The 16,271-nt window shown below is 34.4% G+C and overlaps 1 protein-coding gene across 1 annotated transcript; it reads left to right on the forward strand.

Annotated features, from left to right (window-relative positions):
* The first annotated feature begins 76 nt into the window (after window positions 1–76).
* Window positions 77–5,836, forward strand: LOC123555118 (uncharacterized). The gene is made up of 3 exons (XM_045345725.2): window positions 77–1,230; window positions 2,363–2,454; window positions 3,468–5,836. The coding sequence occupies exons 2-3, from the start codon at window positions 2,403–2,405 to the stop codon at window positions 5,480–5,482; spliced, it is 2,067 nt and encodes a 688-aa protein (XP_045201660.2). The 5' UTR covers window positions 77–1,230; window positions 2,363–2,402; the 3' UTR covers window positions 5,483–5,836.
* The last annotated feature ends 10,435 nt before the right edge of the window (window positions 5,837–16,271 follow it).

The raw sequence follows: 16,271 nt of genomic DNA on the forward strand, positions 1-16,271 counted from the left end.
AAATCCAGTCTCAGGCGATTTTTATAAGGCAACTTCATTCGTCACTCATATCTAAATTTTTAGTTAACCCTTATCATGCTGAATACGATTATTCTGCCTTTGCGACCAGTGTAGATCATGATCATGATCAGCCTGCACATCCGTGAAGTCTGATCATGATCTGCTCTGCTTGCCATTCAAGTCTGTATCTTTTTGGTAAGCACCCATTTTAACAATTAATGGTACTGTCTAAATTGAAAGACTGACAAGTTCATTATAGAAATTTAGCAGGATAAGGGTAAAGTTAATGATAATTTTTATGTTACTACAGTAAAACCTGTATTTATTAAGCATCCGGCTTGAGAGCGATAAAGTCTGGCCGTTGTTTATAATGCGGCTGCCACACTTTTATTATGAACATGAAATATATTAATTTTTCAACTTTGTTAAATTATATTTTCAAAATGTTTTCTCCAATATGTGCCAAAAATTTGAATATTGATTAACATAGTAGACAGTTTTATTGAATAAATTATATACATTACCTCCCTCTATCGCTGTAATTGTATAAGTTCATGGCAGAAATGGAAGTAGTGCTTTTCTAACTAATGCTAAACATCTATTTGGATAGTGGTTCCATCTATTTTCAACATAAAATTTAAAGGCTTTTGGGTCTTTAGGGACGGTGGCTGCTTAAGAGACATTGAAATTAGAACAAAACTTACTTCACTGGTTGTTAAAGCTAGGAGGCTGTTTAATATAGGGGACTGCTAAGGCAGGTTCAGCTGTATTCAAAACTGATAGTCAGTCTCAACTGGAGTTTAGTCTTAAAAGTTGTAGAATAAAATACTGAAACTAGAATTTAATATTAAAGATCTAGTAAAATTTCCTAGTCTCAAACTCAGCCGAGACCGAAAATGTTTTGTGGACAGGGGGCCAGGACTGTATATGAACATTGTTTTCACGATATTCACATTTGGAACAAAGAGATAGTTATGGGTCTTTAAATTATACTATTGTCAGGACTGTGAATCAATTCCCCTATAAATGACAAAATAAGTATGAAAAGACGGTGTCTTTGTTTTCACTACGTATCGTTTTTCAGATATTGTCAGTGATCAATAGATTTAGTTCATATACATGTATATTAAACTGCCTTTATAACTTTAAAAAATATCGGCATTACAAGCACACGGTGAATGTGGTTGTCGATTCGGAAGTGAAAACAAAGTTCATATGCTAAACAATGAGGTAAACTGTTCCATTTAGAATTGATGTAAAAATTCTATACATTTTTTTGAATTAAAATAAAACATTAACTTGTTCGAAAATGGTGTATTTATTATAATGTGTACATATAGTTCCAAATTTAAATGAGCGGAACACTTTTGATCACTTTTTTTCCGGAAGAGTTTGTTAATAAAACTGCGCTGGACAATTTTAAGTGCAGTAACAAGTCATTTCGGTTGGTACAAGTGTTCGATATTTTTTTAAAAAAAACATGAAACATATGAGTGCCAGACATATAGCCATACAGGAATTATGTATAAATGATCGAAGCATCATTTTATATGCTCCTGGACCGGCGGTTCGAACATTATTTTGTTTGTTTGTAAGTTTAGTTAGTACTTAAAATCGCCACTGGCAACCCCATTTGCCTGATATGGCCGGCGACTTCTTTAGAAGAATGTTAGTAAGGTACAGAAGACGCTCCAATTCCAGAAGCTTCCGTGGTTCTTCAGTGTGTCATGTGTAAAGCACCCATACACGGGACTCTTATCCTAGAGTTAGTTTTTTTTTTTCGTTGGAGGAGAGGGGTATTCCTGTTTTCGTAGTCAGACAGTGTTATCTCTGGACCACTGCGTCCGCTCTGTGTTCGGATATGTATCAGCACGCATTAAAAATGTATTTTCTAATATTATTATTAAAAATCACAAAGCTGTCACGTGTACGTTTTTTTTTTGGTTTCTGTTGCTAGATAATTACGTCATTCATTAAGTAACATCAGTTTTATAGCGTTACAAATGAGTGCTGTTGTCAAACTTTGAAGGTATAGATAAAGGCAAACAGCATGAGCTATAAAGCTCCTAGCCGACGAATATAATATCCGGTAACAGAAACTTACATGAGCTTATTATGCTTACCTGTAACAGCCCTTTAAATACCGAGTGCTAAGCAAGGGACCTACCAGAACTAGTTTTCATGTCTTGAACCCCCCCCCCCCCCCCCCCCCCCCCCCCCCCCACCTCTCTCCCCCTCAAAAGCTGGCACTCGACTACTGAGTTATTGAGACGGTATGTAAAGTTCTCAAACAAACAGCATAAGAAAAATCAATATGTATTTTCCATACAGGTGATGAGAACAATATGTGTTTCTCATACAGATGATGTGAACAATTATTGAAGATTGGAAGACAGACCGCGATGTTGATGTGGATATTGTTGATGTGTATGGTGCCAGTGACTGCAGCAGCAGGTATACTATATGAATACGCTTTTTGTTAGATGTTATCCGTCAGTCCGTGAGTCAAGTATGTTTCAGTAAACGTTGTTCGTACAGCACATTTTTCACGTGTACAAAACCCTTCCGCGAAATACATGTTTTCAAGGGCATGTGCAAAATGAAGACGAAAGACATAACCATTATATCAAACGTATAAAAATGATGAAAGGTTTCGAACTCTACCTCCATTGACCTGAACACAGCAAGTAGGTAAACATTTCATTAAAATGTATAACAGAAAAAAGTACATATGCCAACTTAAAGACAAGGGAATTTTCAAATAAAAAATAGAGCCACGCATTAACATCTGCTTATCTGGTGGTGGGCAAAACAAATGTTTTTACATTGTTTTTGTATGGGATCGGAATTTTTAATTTGTATTAACTTTTTTGCTTATTTATTTAAAATTAAAAAAGTTTTGAATTGCTTACAATTTTCATATTTTCGTATTCGACAGTTTATAAAATGAATATCTTAGATAAAGAACTAGCTACTACCCATCTCTGAGATGTTTATATATGTCAGACATAAGTATACAAACCCACAGGTACCATGCGGCTTGACATTATGATTTTGACGTTATTTCTCATACATTTGTATTCAAAATTCTTTATACATGTATATACATATTATAGTCACCAAATGACCCACATCTTTCGATTTAATGGCTACTTTAGAAAATTTTCATTCGAAACTGCAGTTTTTTTTTTCAAAGTAAGTATATGTACATTGAGATCTAAAGTAAAAGTCATTTCCCAAAGCCTCATTAATTCCTCATACTGATAAAAGTGTTCCAAATTCATATGCCAAAAACTTCACCAATTTAGCTTGCATTTTTTGTCAGAAAACTACATACATGTATACATTGTTTAGTGAGGAGAAAAGGAATTCGGTCTGAACGCAGACATCTTATCAATCAATATAAATTCTGTATTTATATAATTATATACTTTCAAAATAATTTCTTTTTTTTCTTTGAATATCAGGTGATGACAACAATAACACGATAACGTTAATAATAGCCATAACCGCTGCCGTCGTAGGTATAGGTATCATCGTCGTCGTCGTCATTGGCTGTATGTACTACTCCAAGTCAGTTAAAATCATCAAAGCTAAGGTTAAAAAGCAGATTATCAATAGCAAAGAGAAAAGAAATATTTATAGACCTGACAAACTTTCTCTTGACGATTATTTCAAAGCGTATGAAGACGAAGAGAAAAGAACATTCTTCCAAGATGATAAGGTAGATATAACAGGTGATAAAGTAGCACCCGCTAATATAACAGAGACAGAAATATTGGAAAACCATTTAAGAGAAACAACAGAAAATGAAAGACAAGGAACTGAGGAGAACTTGCAAATGTTTCAATTGAAAGAACTTTATCAGGATGAAGAAGCGCCAGAGCTTGAAAAACTCGATGAAGACGTTTATATTGCTGGACAGGAAGAAACATTAGATGAGGACACGATTACAAAATATTTTTCAAGAGACATTAAAGAAAGGGAAGATAATGAAAGTGTTGAAGAAGTTGTTCCTCTTCAACAAATTCTGATTCCGTCTACAGATGGAAAGCATAAAGTTTTAAAAAATAAGTCGGGGTCTCGTGGATTTTTAACAGCAGACCAAACTCGTAATTCCAGAAATCAGAACAAGAATTATAAAAGATGGAAAATGTTAAATTTGGAAACAAAAGCAAAGCATGGAACTGCTCGAAGAAATCTAAAATCTCTTACAACAAGACATAAAATCTATGGCTACTTTAGAAAGCCGTTTAAAACCAAAGTATTAAAATTACGAATCAACAAAACCAGAAAGAATGACGGATCTAAAAGTACAAAAACAAAAGCTAGTAATGTTGTTATGGATAAAGATATTGTTTATGTAAATGAAAACTTCGTGGTAGACAAAGAAGAACCAACAACACTTATAGCTGACGAATATGACAAGAAAAACATTCCAGATGAAACTGAACGACGTCTTCATACCATTGAATATGGGTCTCAGAACTACGAGGCTGTTGAAAACAGAACAGAACCTAAAAGTAGAATCTCAGCTGACTCAATAGCTCATAATATAAGAAAAGAATTAAATGATGGCCAAAAACTACAAGACATCGGCTTTAGATATACCACTGACTCAAAAACAGAAACTGAAAAGACAGAAGACAAAGCTCCTAAAGAAAAAACAAAACAAATAAAGAGAAGGTATAGTAAAATTATTCACAATCCCGTCAGTGCAGTTCGGCTTAAATATATTAAGAAAACATACTTGGAGTCATCGCATACTAGTATTAAGAAAAATAAAGTATCAACACTACGAATTAACAAAACTTCAAAGAATGATAAACATAAAGTAACAAATGAGAAAGTTGATAATCGTGTAAAAGATAAAAATGCAGTTGATATAAATGAAGAAATTGTGTTAGACGATGAAGAGCTAGAAACTCGTGTAGCTGATGAATATAACAAGAAAGACAAACAAGATGAAACTGAATCACATCTTCATGACTCTGAAGATGAGACTAGCATAAGCAAGTCTATTGAAAACAGCAAAGATGCGATGCAACCGACAACAGCTGATTCCGACACTCATACGGACATGCAGACATTGGACACAGGTTATGATAAACATAAAGTAACAAATGAGAAAGTTGATAATCTTGTAAAAGATAAAAATGCAGTTGATATAAATGAAGAAATTGTGTTAGACGATGAAGAGCTAGAAACTTGTGCAGCTGATGTATATAACAAGAAAGACAAACAAGAAGAAACTGAATCACATCTTCATGACTCTGAAGATGAGACTAGCATAAGCAAGTCTATTGAAAACAGCAAGATGCTATGCAACCGACAACAGCTGATTCCGACACTCATACGGACATGCAGACATTGGACACAGGTTATCAACAAGAAGACACGGGTTCTACACATATCAGTAATTAGGAGACAGAATCAGAAAAGAAACAGGTTAAAGAACAAATCATTTAAAGTAATGAAATAGTTTGGTTGGAACCATCCTGTATTAACCATTACCCTCCTTAATTTTTATATGAAGAACTTGTCCATCTTTCAGTTTGGACAGTACCATTAACTGTTGAAAGTGGTGCTTAGCAAAAAGGTACTGACTGTTGATTAGTCTTCTAGAAAATGGTATGCAATGCTATACCAACAAAGAGAAAGAAACAGAGGTTGATAATCATTTGTTAAAGACCATTTTCCAGTTGTATATTTAATTCTAATTTCAACCCGACTTTATCAGCACCTGCCTTAGGCACCCAAACTGTATCACTCCCTTGGCTGCATGCTGATTACTAAATAAGGCTTTACTATAAATGTGAATCTTTGGCACGTATTCAAACCCACTGCCCCCCCATACCTTTTCAACCTTTTCACTGAAGCTTTGAAAATCCTACTATGAGAAGCCATGTGACTACCTGTCAAATAGAGTCCAATTTTGATAAAAATCTAGGATGGCATCTGGGTTTTGCTCTTAAGTGTAGCAGGCTGCATTATACCTATTGTATCAGTGGATTGAATACCAAAAAAATGAATAAGCAGCAGGTATTTAAGAAGACAGAGAGAGCTCGAATGACCTCTACGTTCAAGAACGAGCAAATACCACCACAAAATGCTTTAATATATTTTTATCACTATCAGAACACAATACCAAACAATTTTATTATTTTTCTTTTCTGAACAAGAAAGGAGAGAAATAATAAACAAGTGTAATACAAAACTATGGTGGCTGATTTCTGCCACTTTTTTCTGGTGCGTTGGCTTATTTTAAGAGCGCCAACATGCCACGACGACAAACTAGTGTGCCAATGACAAAACCTGTATTTGTTGTATTGGCGTGTTTATTTGTCCTTTTGGTGCATTGGAAGGGCGCCAACACGATAGAATAACAAATAAACATGTTACTACGACAAATGCAGATATAATATAAATAACATATTTTGTCGTACTGGTGGGCTACTTTGTCATTCTGGTGCCCTTCCAAAGCACAAACTCACTAGAATGATAAATTGTCTTGCAGAAATGGTATTTGTCATTTTGATATGCTAATGCAACGTTTTGGCATGTTTGACTCAGTCAAAACTAAATGACAAAAAATCTTTGCTGAATGAACATTACATTCAAATCATGTCAACTGTAAGGTTAATGTAACAGAATATTATTTCTGAAGTACACAAACTATTCAATGATTAAGATTAAGTATTTTATCAATTAACACTACATTATGATAATTATGATCTTTGAAATTGACTACTATAGCATTAAAAGTTATTTAATCATTTTGCATACCACACCCGCACTCTGTTATAGATCAGCAAACATTGAAGAAATGCTGAATTTTCTTGAAATTCGATATTTTGTATCTCTCAAAGTTAAAAAACTTTAGAATAAAATAACTTTTAGACAGCTTTGTAAAAAGCGTATGTCTCTCCAATAGTACATTTATGCAAGTTCGAACGAGACAGAGCAGAAGTCAAGAACACGATGGATTGCTGCAATAGGATCACTACCACATGCCCAATCATTCAAATTTCAACATTCTAAGCTATGGTTCAAGTAGGGACTGAAACGTTTCCGTTCTGGCCCCTGATGAACTTTGATTGTTGACCCAATAAAATCAATTAGGAAATCTACATTACATTTCAAATCATCCTTTTTGCAAACATTCTATCATCCCCCACATGTTGAAGGTTTGGGTCAAGTGGTTCAAGAGTTGATTGGAAAGCGTTTCCATGTCAGCCTTGCGAGCTTGGACCTTTGTGAAAGTGACCAAATCAATGGAATCGCCACTCTATAAGTCCTGTAATCCATAGTTTGAAGGCTCTGGTCAATGTTCAAGTTATTGATCAGAAATATTTTCCAATTTCTGGCCACTGTGACCTTGACTTGATTAAGTGACCAAAAAATCAAAAGGGGTCATCTACTCATTCCATATTCAAGAAGTTTCACTCGGGCTATGCTCCGAGTTATGATGATAGTCCAGTCTGCACTTGCCTTGATGTCACCAGCAATCAATAGGGATCATCTTCTCTACATTTCCAATCATCATGTAAGTTTATCAACATTCTATCCTATTACCCTATGAAGTTTGAAGGTTCTGGGTCAAGTGGTTCTCAAGATATTGATTGGAAAGCGTTCAGACCCCTGCGAGCTTGACGTTTATTTAAGTAACTTCAAAATCAATAGGAGTCATCCACTCTATAAGTCCTATAATCCCATGAGGTTTGAAGGTCCTGGGACAAATGGTTCATAAGGTATTGATCAGAAATAGTTTTCCCATTTCTTGCCCCTGTGACCTTGAACTTTGATAAAGTGACCCAAAAAATCAACAGGGGTCATCTATCCTACATTTCCAACCATCCTACGAAGTTTGGACATTCTGGGTCAAGTGGTTCTCAAGTTATTGATCAGAAACAGTTTTCCATGTTCAGGCCCCTGTGACCTTGACCTTTGATCGAGTAACCACAAAATGATAGGGGCCATCTACTTTGTAAGCCCTCTCATCCAATGAAGTATGAAGGTTCTAGGCCAAATGATCAAAGGATCAGTTATTGATCGAGAATGAAAAGATGGCCCCTTTGACTTTGACGTTTGATGGAGTGACCCTAAAAACAATTGGGGTCATCAACTCTGTAAGACCTATTACCCTATTAAGTTTGAAGGTTCTGGGTCAAATGGTTCTCAAGTAATTTATCAGAAATGAATTTACATATTCTGGTTCCTGTGACCTTGACCTTTAATAGAATGAACCAAAAATCAATAGGGATCATCTACTCTACACTTTAATCAACCTATAAGTTTGTCAATATTCTATCCTATCACCCTATGAAGTTTGAAGGTTCTGGGTAGAGAGGTTCTCAAGATATTGATTGGAAAGCGTTTTACATGTTCTGGCCCCTGTGACCTTGACCTTTGTTTAAGTGAGAGTCATCGACTCTGTAAGTCCTATTATCCCATGAGGTTTGCAGGTTCTGGGTCAAATGGTTCATAAGTTATTGATCAGAAATAGTTTTCCAATTTCTGGCCACTGTGACCTTGAACTTTGATCGAATGACCCAAAAATCAATAGGGTTCATCTACTCTATATTTCCAATCATCCTATGAAGTTTCAACATTCTGGGTCAAGTGATTCTCAAGTTATTGATCAGAAACAGTTTTTCATGTTCAGGCTCCTGTGGCCTTGACCTTTGATCGAGTAACCCCAAAAATAATAGGGGTCATCTACTTTGTAAGCCAGTATAAAGGTTCAAGGTCAAATGATCAAACAACCAGTTACTGATCAAAAATGAAAAGATGGCCCCTTTGACTTTGACGTTTGATGGAATGACCCTAAAAACAATTGGGTTCATTAACTCTGTAAGACCTATCATCCTATTAAGTTTGAAGGTTCTGTGTCAAATGGTTCTCAAGTTATAAATCGGAAATGGATTTACATGTTCTGGTTCCTGTAACCTTGACCTTTAATAAAATGACCCCAAAATCAATAGGGGTCATCTACTCTGCAAGTCCAATCTTCTGATGAAGTTTCAACATTCTGGGTTAAGTGGTTTTCAAGTTATTGATTGGAAATGGTTTTCCCTGTGACCTTGACTCTGATGAAGTGACCCCAGAAACAATAAGTGTGGTCTACTCCACAAGCCCTACCATCCTATGAAGTTTGAAGGTTCTAGGTCAAATGGTTCTCCAGTTATTGATCAGAAATGAAGTGTGAGGGACGGACGGACTGCCTGGCAGACGGATCATGCAAATACAATACGTCTCCCCCAGTGGAAGGGGTGGGGAGACAAAAAAGTTATTATGGGTCTTTAAACAATACACGGAAATGGCAATTAAAACCTTTTGGTCAGATAAAAGAGAAAAACATAACAAAACCATACTGTCGTGTTACTCATATATTTATTTAGTTTGATATATATCTGAACAATGTAGAAAACACTTCATTCTTTGTCCATTCATTAAACAGGGACATAAATAAAACACTTCATATAATCTATAACAAAAAGCAGAAACAGTGCACATTTATTAACAAGTTACAGTGTGTGTATATCAAATAAGCTTATTACTAGTGATATATGACTTTAAGCCTTAGCCTGCTGGCGGCATGTGATTCTGCCTATGCGACCAGTGCAGACCAAGATCAGCCTGCACATCCGTGCAGTCTGATCATGGTCTGCACTGTTCGCTATTCAATCAGTAAATTTTCAGTAAACACCCCTTCGAATAATAAATGGTATTGCCCAAATTGAATGATGGACCAATCCATTACAGAAATTTAGCAGGGTAAGAGTTAAGCTTAGTTATATAGACAATCAAACTTTGTTCACTCGAACTTTTGTTAATTCGAACACCACCCTTTGCCCGAATTTATTGTAAGTTCCCGACAAACTTCCTATATAATGTATTTTGTTCAATGGCTAGAACAAGCGTTAACTCAAACCAATTTTGCTGGTCAAGTAGAGTTTGGGCAAATAAAGTTCAACTGTATTTGAGCTGCGCCATCAGAAAACCAACATAGTGGCTTTGCGACCAGCATGGATCCAGACCAGCCTGTGCGGATGGTCAGGATCCATGCTGTTCACTTTCAAAGCCTGTTGCAATTTGAGAAACCATTAGTGAACAGCATGGATCCTGACCAGACTGCGCTGGTCGCAAATGCACTATGTTGGTTTTCCCATGACGCAGCTCATTTTTTATGACTTTTAGTGCAACTATAGTACTAGTAGGAGTGGTCAATGAGTTTTAATGGTCTAATATCTTATTGAAGAGTATATTTACATGCATTACTATACAGCTGCATTCTGAGGTATCTGATCACAAATTATTCTTATTCATGGTTCAACAGCATTAATTGTACCTCACTTAAAACGCAATGCGGCTGTAAGATTTCTGACTGAGCCCAGACAGTACTGGGGTCCTGCCCCATGGGCAAAAAGTCTTAAGTTGTAAAAAAAATTGTAAGAATTATACAAAAAATCACTGTACAAGGAACTATGCCAAGCACTATTTGCTAAAATATTTAGTACAAATAAATGTGCAATTAAATTACACACACAAAATTTTTTAGAAATTCTAGCAATAACATCCGTGTAAATAACAAAGAAATATATACACACATACAAACACAAAATATACAGAAAGCACATAGAAGGGCACTGAAATACTCAAAAACCTTCCTGGTAAAGTATGACCCACGAAGGCCATTTCAAATATACACTGAACCAAAACTGAGACAGAAAAAATTAAAAATAAATTATGATCAATCAGCCATTTCACTCATATCCCAAAACTGAACCAAAAGGTAGAACAAAAAAGGAAAAAAAAGCATGCAAGAATTGAATTCCTAGTTGGGTTACAGAATTTTGTATGAAATGTTGAAAATGGTAATGAATTTCTGCAAGTATGCCACTTCACACAATTTCGCCATTGAGGTTTAGAAATAATTTGGCTATGTGTGAAAGCTCTGTTTCCAAAATGGAACAAAAAAATGTTATCAGGATTTGGTTTTGGTTCAGAGTATATATGAAATGGCCTTTAATGGGAACATTTGCCTTGTATTCAGTGACTACTTCATTAATTTGTCTTTCATGATATATTTTTTTTTATCTAGCATTGATTTTTTAGTACCAGTGCTTTTCAGGTTGGTATAAAATAAAGGAAAATCACAGTATATAATTATATATATATATATATTACATACAGATACGAACCTTATCTACAATAGATACAAAAATACAAAAGTGAAAAAGTTTATAACCAAAATATAAGAAACTGGACCGTTTAACTAATTACAGTAAAAACAGAAATTTTCTCGAAGTTTTTAATTTTCGCTATATTTGTGAGGCCCTACATACTGCGAAAATTAATCCTTGCTTAAATATTCACCATTAGTATAATTCAAATTCAAGTATGATACCATTTTTATAGTGTCGCGAATATAAAACCTCGCAAACACACTCAAACTTTCCAATTCGCAAAATTTTGACCCAGCAAAAATATGTGCTTTTAAATTAGCAATCACAAATAGACAATAAGATATTTACATTCTATGAGGAAGAGCTGATGGTGAGTGGGACAGCTTCCATATTTATGCTTCATTTTCATCATTTTAGTTTCATATTTTCAATATACCGATATGTGTCAAGTATTTTGCTTTCTTATCTTTCATGCCATTCAGTTCAATATACCGATATGCACCGGTATCAAGTATCTTGCTTTTTTTTTCTTGTTCATTATCAACCATCAAAGTCTTAAAATCCATCAGAACCCTTTTATTAGAAATACTGTAAATGACAATGATGTCAGACAGGAAAAAGTTCCAGCGTTTATGGTCCATCCGCCTTTCAGACACAATGAAGCATAAAAATGCCCTGTAGAGTATAAACCGTAAAGAAACTTTCCTGTCAAAAGAGGCCATTAAAAGTATGTTAGATGACTCATTGGTCTCTCAGTGATGGTGAGAAGTCACCATTTTCAAACTTATTTAATTTACTAATAATATCTATAATGATTAGTTTAATATTCCTTGGTATTAAGGACAATATTCAAAACTGAGAAAATAGTTCTGACATTCAAAACTGAGAAAATAATTTTGATATTCAAAACTGAGATAATAGTTTTGACATTCAAAACTGAGAAAGTAGTTTTGACATTCCAGACTGAGAAAATAGTTTTGACATTCCAAATTGAGAAAATAGTTTTGACATTCCAAACTGAGAATTTTTTTTTGACATTCCATACTGAGAAAATAGTTTTGACATTTAAAACTGAGAAAATAGTTTAGACATTTGAAACTAAGAAAATAGTTTTGACATTCAAAAATTAGAAAATAGTTTTGACATTCAAAACTGAATAAAAAGTTCTGATTGTAGGAATAATCATGTTTTTTGTGTTACAACATCTGCAGCATCCTGAAGGATTGGTTGGTGCCCGATCCCGATAGGAGAATAGTTTTGACTGCTCCCTGAAATAACTATATAATGGTGAGCAAATAAAATAAACTAATAATTAATGAGCAGGAAACAATTATTCACTACCTAATTACACAAACTCACAGAAGAAAAAGATATATTTAATACTGAAATAGTCAAACACGTTTCGTACAATATATAATGTATCTGAAAGTAAATATTATGAGTTTTCAGTACGTAAAAAATGTGGACAAAATTAATGTTCTGGATTTATACACAAGACTACAGTATTTAAAAAACCTGAAATTTCTCTCTCACACTTGAAGGAACATTTTTAATAAATTGAAAAAAATCAGACTCTAGACTTTACAGAACTGAACTGAAAAATATCTCTCATAAAATGGATATGCTAAACAGAACTAAATGCTAAAACAGACAAGAAGCAGTTTGTAAACAAACGAAAACTAAACGATCATAATAAAACCTGTGGGTCCAGCCCAGTCAAGTACTCAGTTAAGTATTAAAATGATAAGAAAGACAGATACTATTGGAAGTATGTGAAATTTGAAAGGAAGTGTGTTCTAGAATCTTCACATCAATATTGACAACAAAATCTGAAGTATTTTTAGCTTGTTACAGGTGCACTTATACTCTACCTTACTACAAACTAAAACGTAATTAACACTTATATGTATAATGCTGTATAGAAACACAGAAACGATATTCTAATCCATTTTTCCATCACAAGTTTTTTCCTTCTTCATTTGAAAAAAAAATTTGAGCAACGCCATGAGAAAACCAACATAGCGTGTTTGCAACCAGCATGGATCCAGACCAGCCTGCCCATACACACAGTCTGGTCAGAATCCATGCTGTTCGCTTTCAAAGCCTATTGGAATTAGAAAAACTGTTAGTGAACAGCATGGATCCTGACCAGACTGCACGGATGCGCAGGCTGGTCTGGATCCAAGCTGGTTCCAAACGCACTGTGTTGGTTTTCTCATGGCATGGCTCAATTACTTGTTTCACATGTAGGATGGAAACATCTTTAACCCATGAAACCTTTGCTTTCTGTTTAAATATTAAAAGGAAAAAACTTTAATAAAATAATATCATTCTAAAGAAGTGCAGAAGCAGTAATAGGAAATCTTTTAATTTTTCAAAATATCTTGACTACTTTTGAGAGTACTGTGGAAAACAAACAAACAAGAAACAATTTTGATAAGGTATTTTCCATTGTAAATTTCAGCAATTTTGGACATTAACCCTTATCCTGCTAAACACTTTGCGACCAGTGTAGATCATGATCAGACTCATCCTTTTAACAGGTAATGTCACTGGCCAAATTGAAAGATGGACAAGTTCATTTTAGAAATTTAGCAGGGTAAGGGTTAAAAAGTTTTTAAATTTCAATTTTGACTTTATCTGCTATTAAATGGTTTTCAAAAAGCGTTCAAAATATCTCAGTAAGCATAAGTTAAAAAAAAGTTTAAATTCATCAGGGACAAGATTTTGACAAAGGGAAAGTACATTTTGCTCATTAAAGTGGAATTATGTGCATTTTTGAAGTAAATATCCAGCTGATATAGATGTGTGTGTAAAAAGGTGGAGGAAATTACAGCTTTTAACCCAATACACCAAACTCTTCCTGTTTCCAGAACGAAATACTATAGTAATAAATTTCTAAATATGTCTTTTCTTATTTTGACTAGGGCAGTCTTTTTAAGAAAAGTCAAACTGCATGCAGGAGTTGCTTCCCTTCAAATTCAGAAATCTCTACCTACAGGTAAGGTAGATCACTGTGTATAAGATTGAAGAAAGGAACTATTATCTTATTAGTCCAATTTCTTTATTTCTAAAGCATCAGCTTCAAATACTTATGCAGCATTATCTTTAATTTAACACATTTAAGTGCATAGCAATTGAAAATTGTTTCTAAAACATAAACACACTTTGTGCAGAAAGATGTGAATATTGCCACTTTAAAGGTATACTAGACCAAAATTTTATACCTGAAAACATGGACATTACCACATATAGTTTATGTAAATTATAAAATTAATAAGTTAGTTTTGTATTAACAGTACTATGCGTAAGGTTTAAAATAGTACACACTGTATACAAGGACAGCTAAACACAGTATAAATGTGTATTTAAACCACTAAAAAACTGGAAGTCTTTTTAAGAGCCAACTGTTATTGCATGACATTTAATTATGAATGTCACTTTACACACAGAATTTATTTATATTTTTTAGTATAGTTAAACACATTTAATGAGAATTTTCTACACTTGAAGAAAATACCTAAGAAAGATGGCCATCGGTTATCTTTAAACTGAAATTATTAGAAATTGAAAATGACCATATTACCAACTCCAAAGATCTCTATAATGAAGTAAAACTTATATCTTGAACTTGCAAATTAACCCTTAGTCTGCTAAATTTCTAAAACGGACTGGTCCATCATTTGATTTGGGCAGTACCACTTATTATTCAAAGGGGTGTTCACAGAAAATTTACTGACTGAATAGCGAACAGTGCAGGCCATGATTACCCTGTGTGGATGTGCAGGCTGGTCTTGATGTGCACTGGTCACAAAGGCAGAATCACTTGCCGCCAGCAGGCTAAATGTTAAAACCACACTTCACAAAAAGAAACCTGTTGAGCATTTAACAGACTAAACAGTGGCTGTTGTTTACAGGTAACGAATCTAATGATTTATATAAAAGGATCTAAATTTGCCTGTGAGTAACATTGAAGCAAATACTCCGAAAGCATTAACATATATTTGGGACAAATTTTTATGAATTTGTAGTTTTATCGATCAAAGGGGTAAAATACAGACAAACGAGTGAAATTTCAATCGAACTGCCTGTAAAAATTAAACTCCATGAATCCATGTCCCCTAAAATTTGCCATTTTGTTCAAAACAATAAAATTTCAATTTCAAGCCAATGAAATGAATTGATTCTACAGTATATTCTAAACGATGCTGACTTTTTATTATCAATACTTTGAATATTCTTTCACTACAGATACTGTAAAATCATTAAATTTTGTGGGCATGAAATTTCATGGTTTTGGTCAAAACCGCAATTTCGTGGGGATATGAATTCGTGGATTTAAACTTTTGAACATAAAATGAAGGGGAATTTTACTTGTTCGTTGGGATTAAATTTCGTGGATTGACTCAACCACGAAAATTAGTCCCCCAAGAATATTAATGATTTCACAGTATATCATTATATGATGTAAGCCTTTCACAGATGTTGCAGTTGGTAATATACCTCCAGTCATGCATATTCTTTCCTTTGGTCTTAAGAATATGCAAATTTGGACCAATAAGGAAAATCCACATTTTCCCTCCCATTCCCTATTCTCCATAATTATGTGATTTTGGCATTTTCCCTCCCACTCCCTATTCTCCATATGAGATTTTGGCATTTCCCCTCAAATTCCCTATTCTCCATATGTGATTTTGGCATTTCCCCTCCCACTCCCTATTCTCCATATGAGATTTTGGCATTTTCCCTCCAATTCCCTATTCTCCATATGTGATTTTGGCATTTTCCCTCCCACTCCCTATTCTCCATATGTGATTTTGGCATTTTCCCCTCAAATTCCCTATTCTCCATATGTGATTTTGGCATTTTCTCTCCCATTCCCTATTCTCCATATGCGATTTTGGTATTTTTCCTCCAATTCCTTATTCTAAATGTGTGATTTTGGCATTTTCCCTCCAATTACCAATATGTGATTTTGGCATTTTCCCTCCAATTTCCCATTCTCAATATGTGATTTTAGCATTTTCCCTCCGGTTCCATATTCTCAACTTGTGATGTTGGGTTTTTTCAAGTGTTATGAAA

This window comes from Mercenaria mercenaria, chromosome 7, assembly GCF_021730395.1.
Source record: "Mercenaria mercenaria strain notata chromosome 7, MADL_Memer_1, whole genome shotgun sequence".
NCBI lineage: Eukaryota > Metazoa > Mollusca > Bivalvia > Venerida > Veneridae > Mercenaria > Mercenaria mercenaria.

What these genes read in the sequence shown, in the direction of transcription:
- LOC123555118 (XM_045345725.2), top strand. Translation starts at nt 2,403, where the DNA reads ATGTTGATGTGGATATTGTTGATGTGTATGGTGCCAGTGACTGCAGCA. An exon ending in GCCAGTGACTGCAGCAGCAG is followed by an intron (nt 2,455 to 3,467) that starts GTATACTATATG and finishes TTTGAATATCAG; the next exon opens with GTGATGACAACAATAACACG.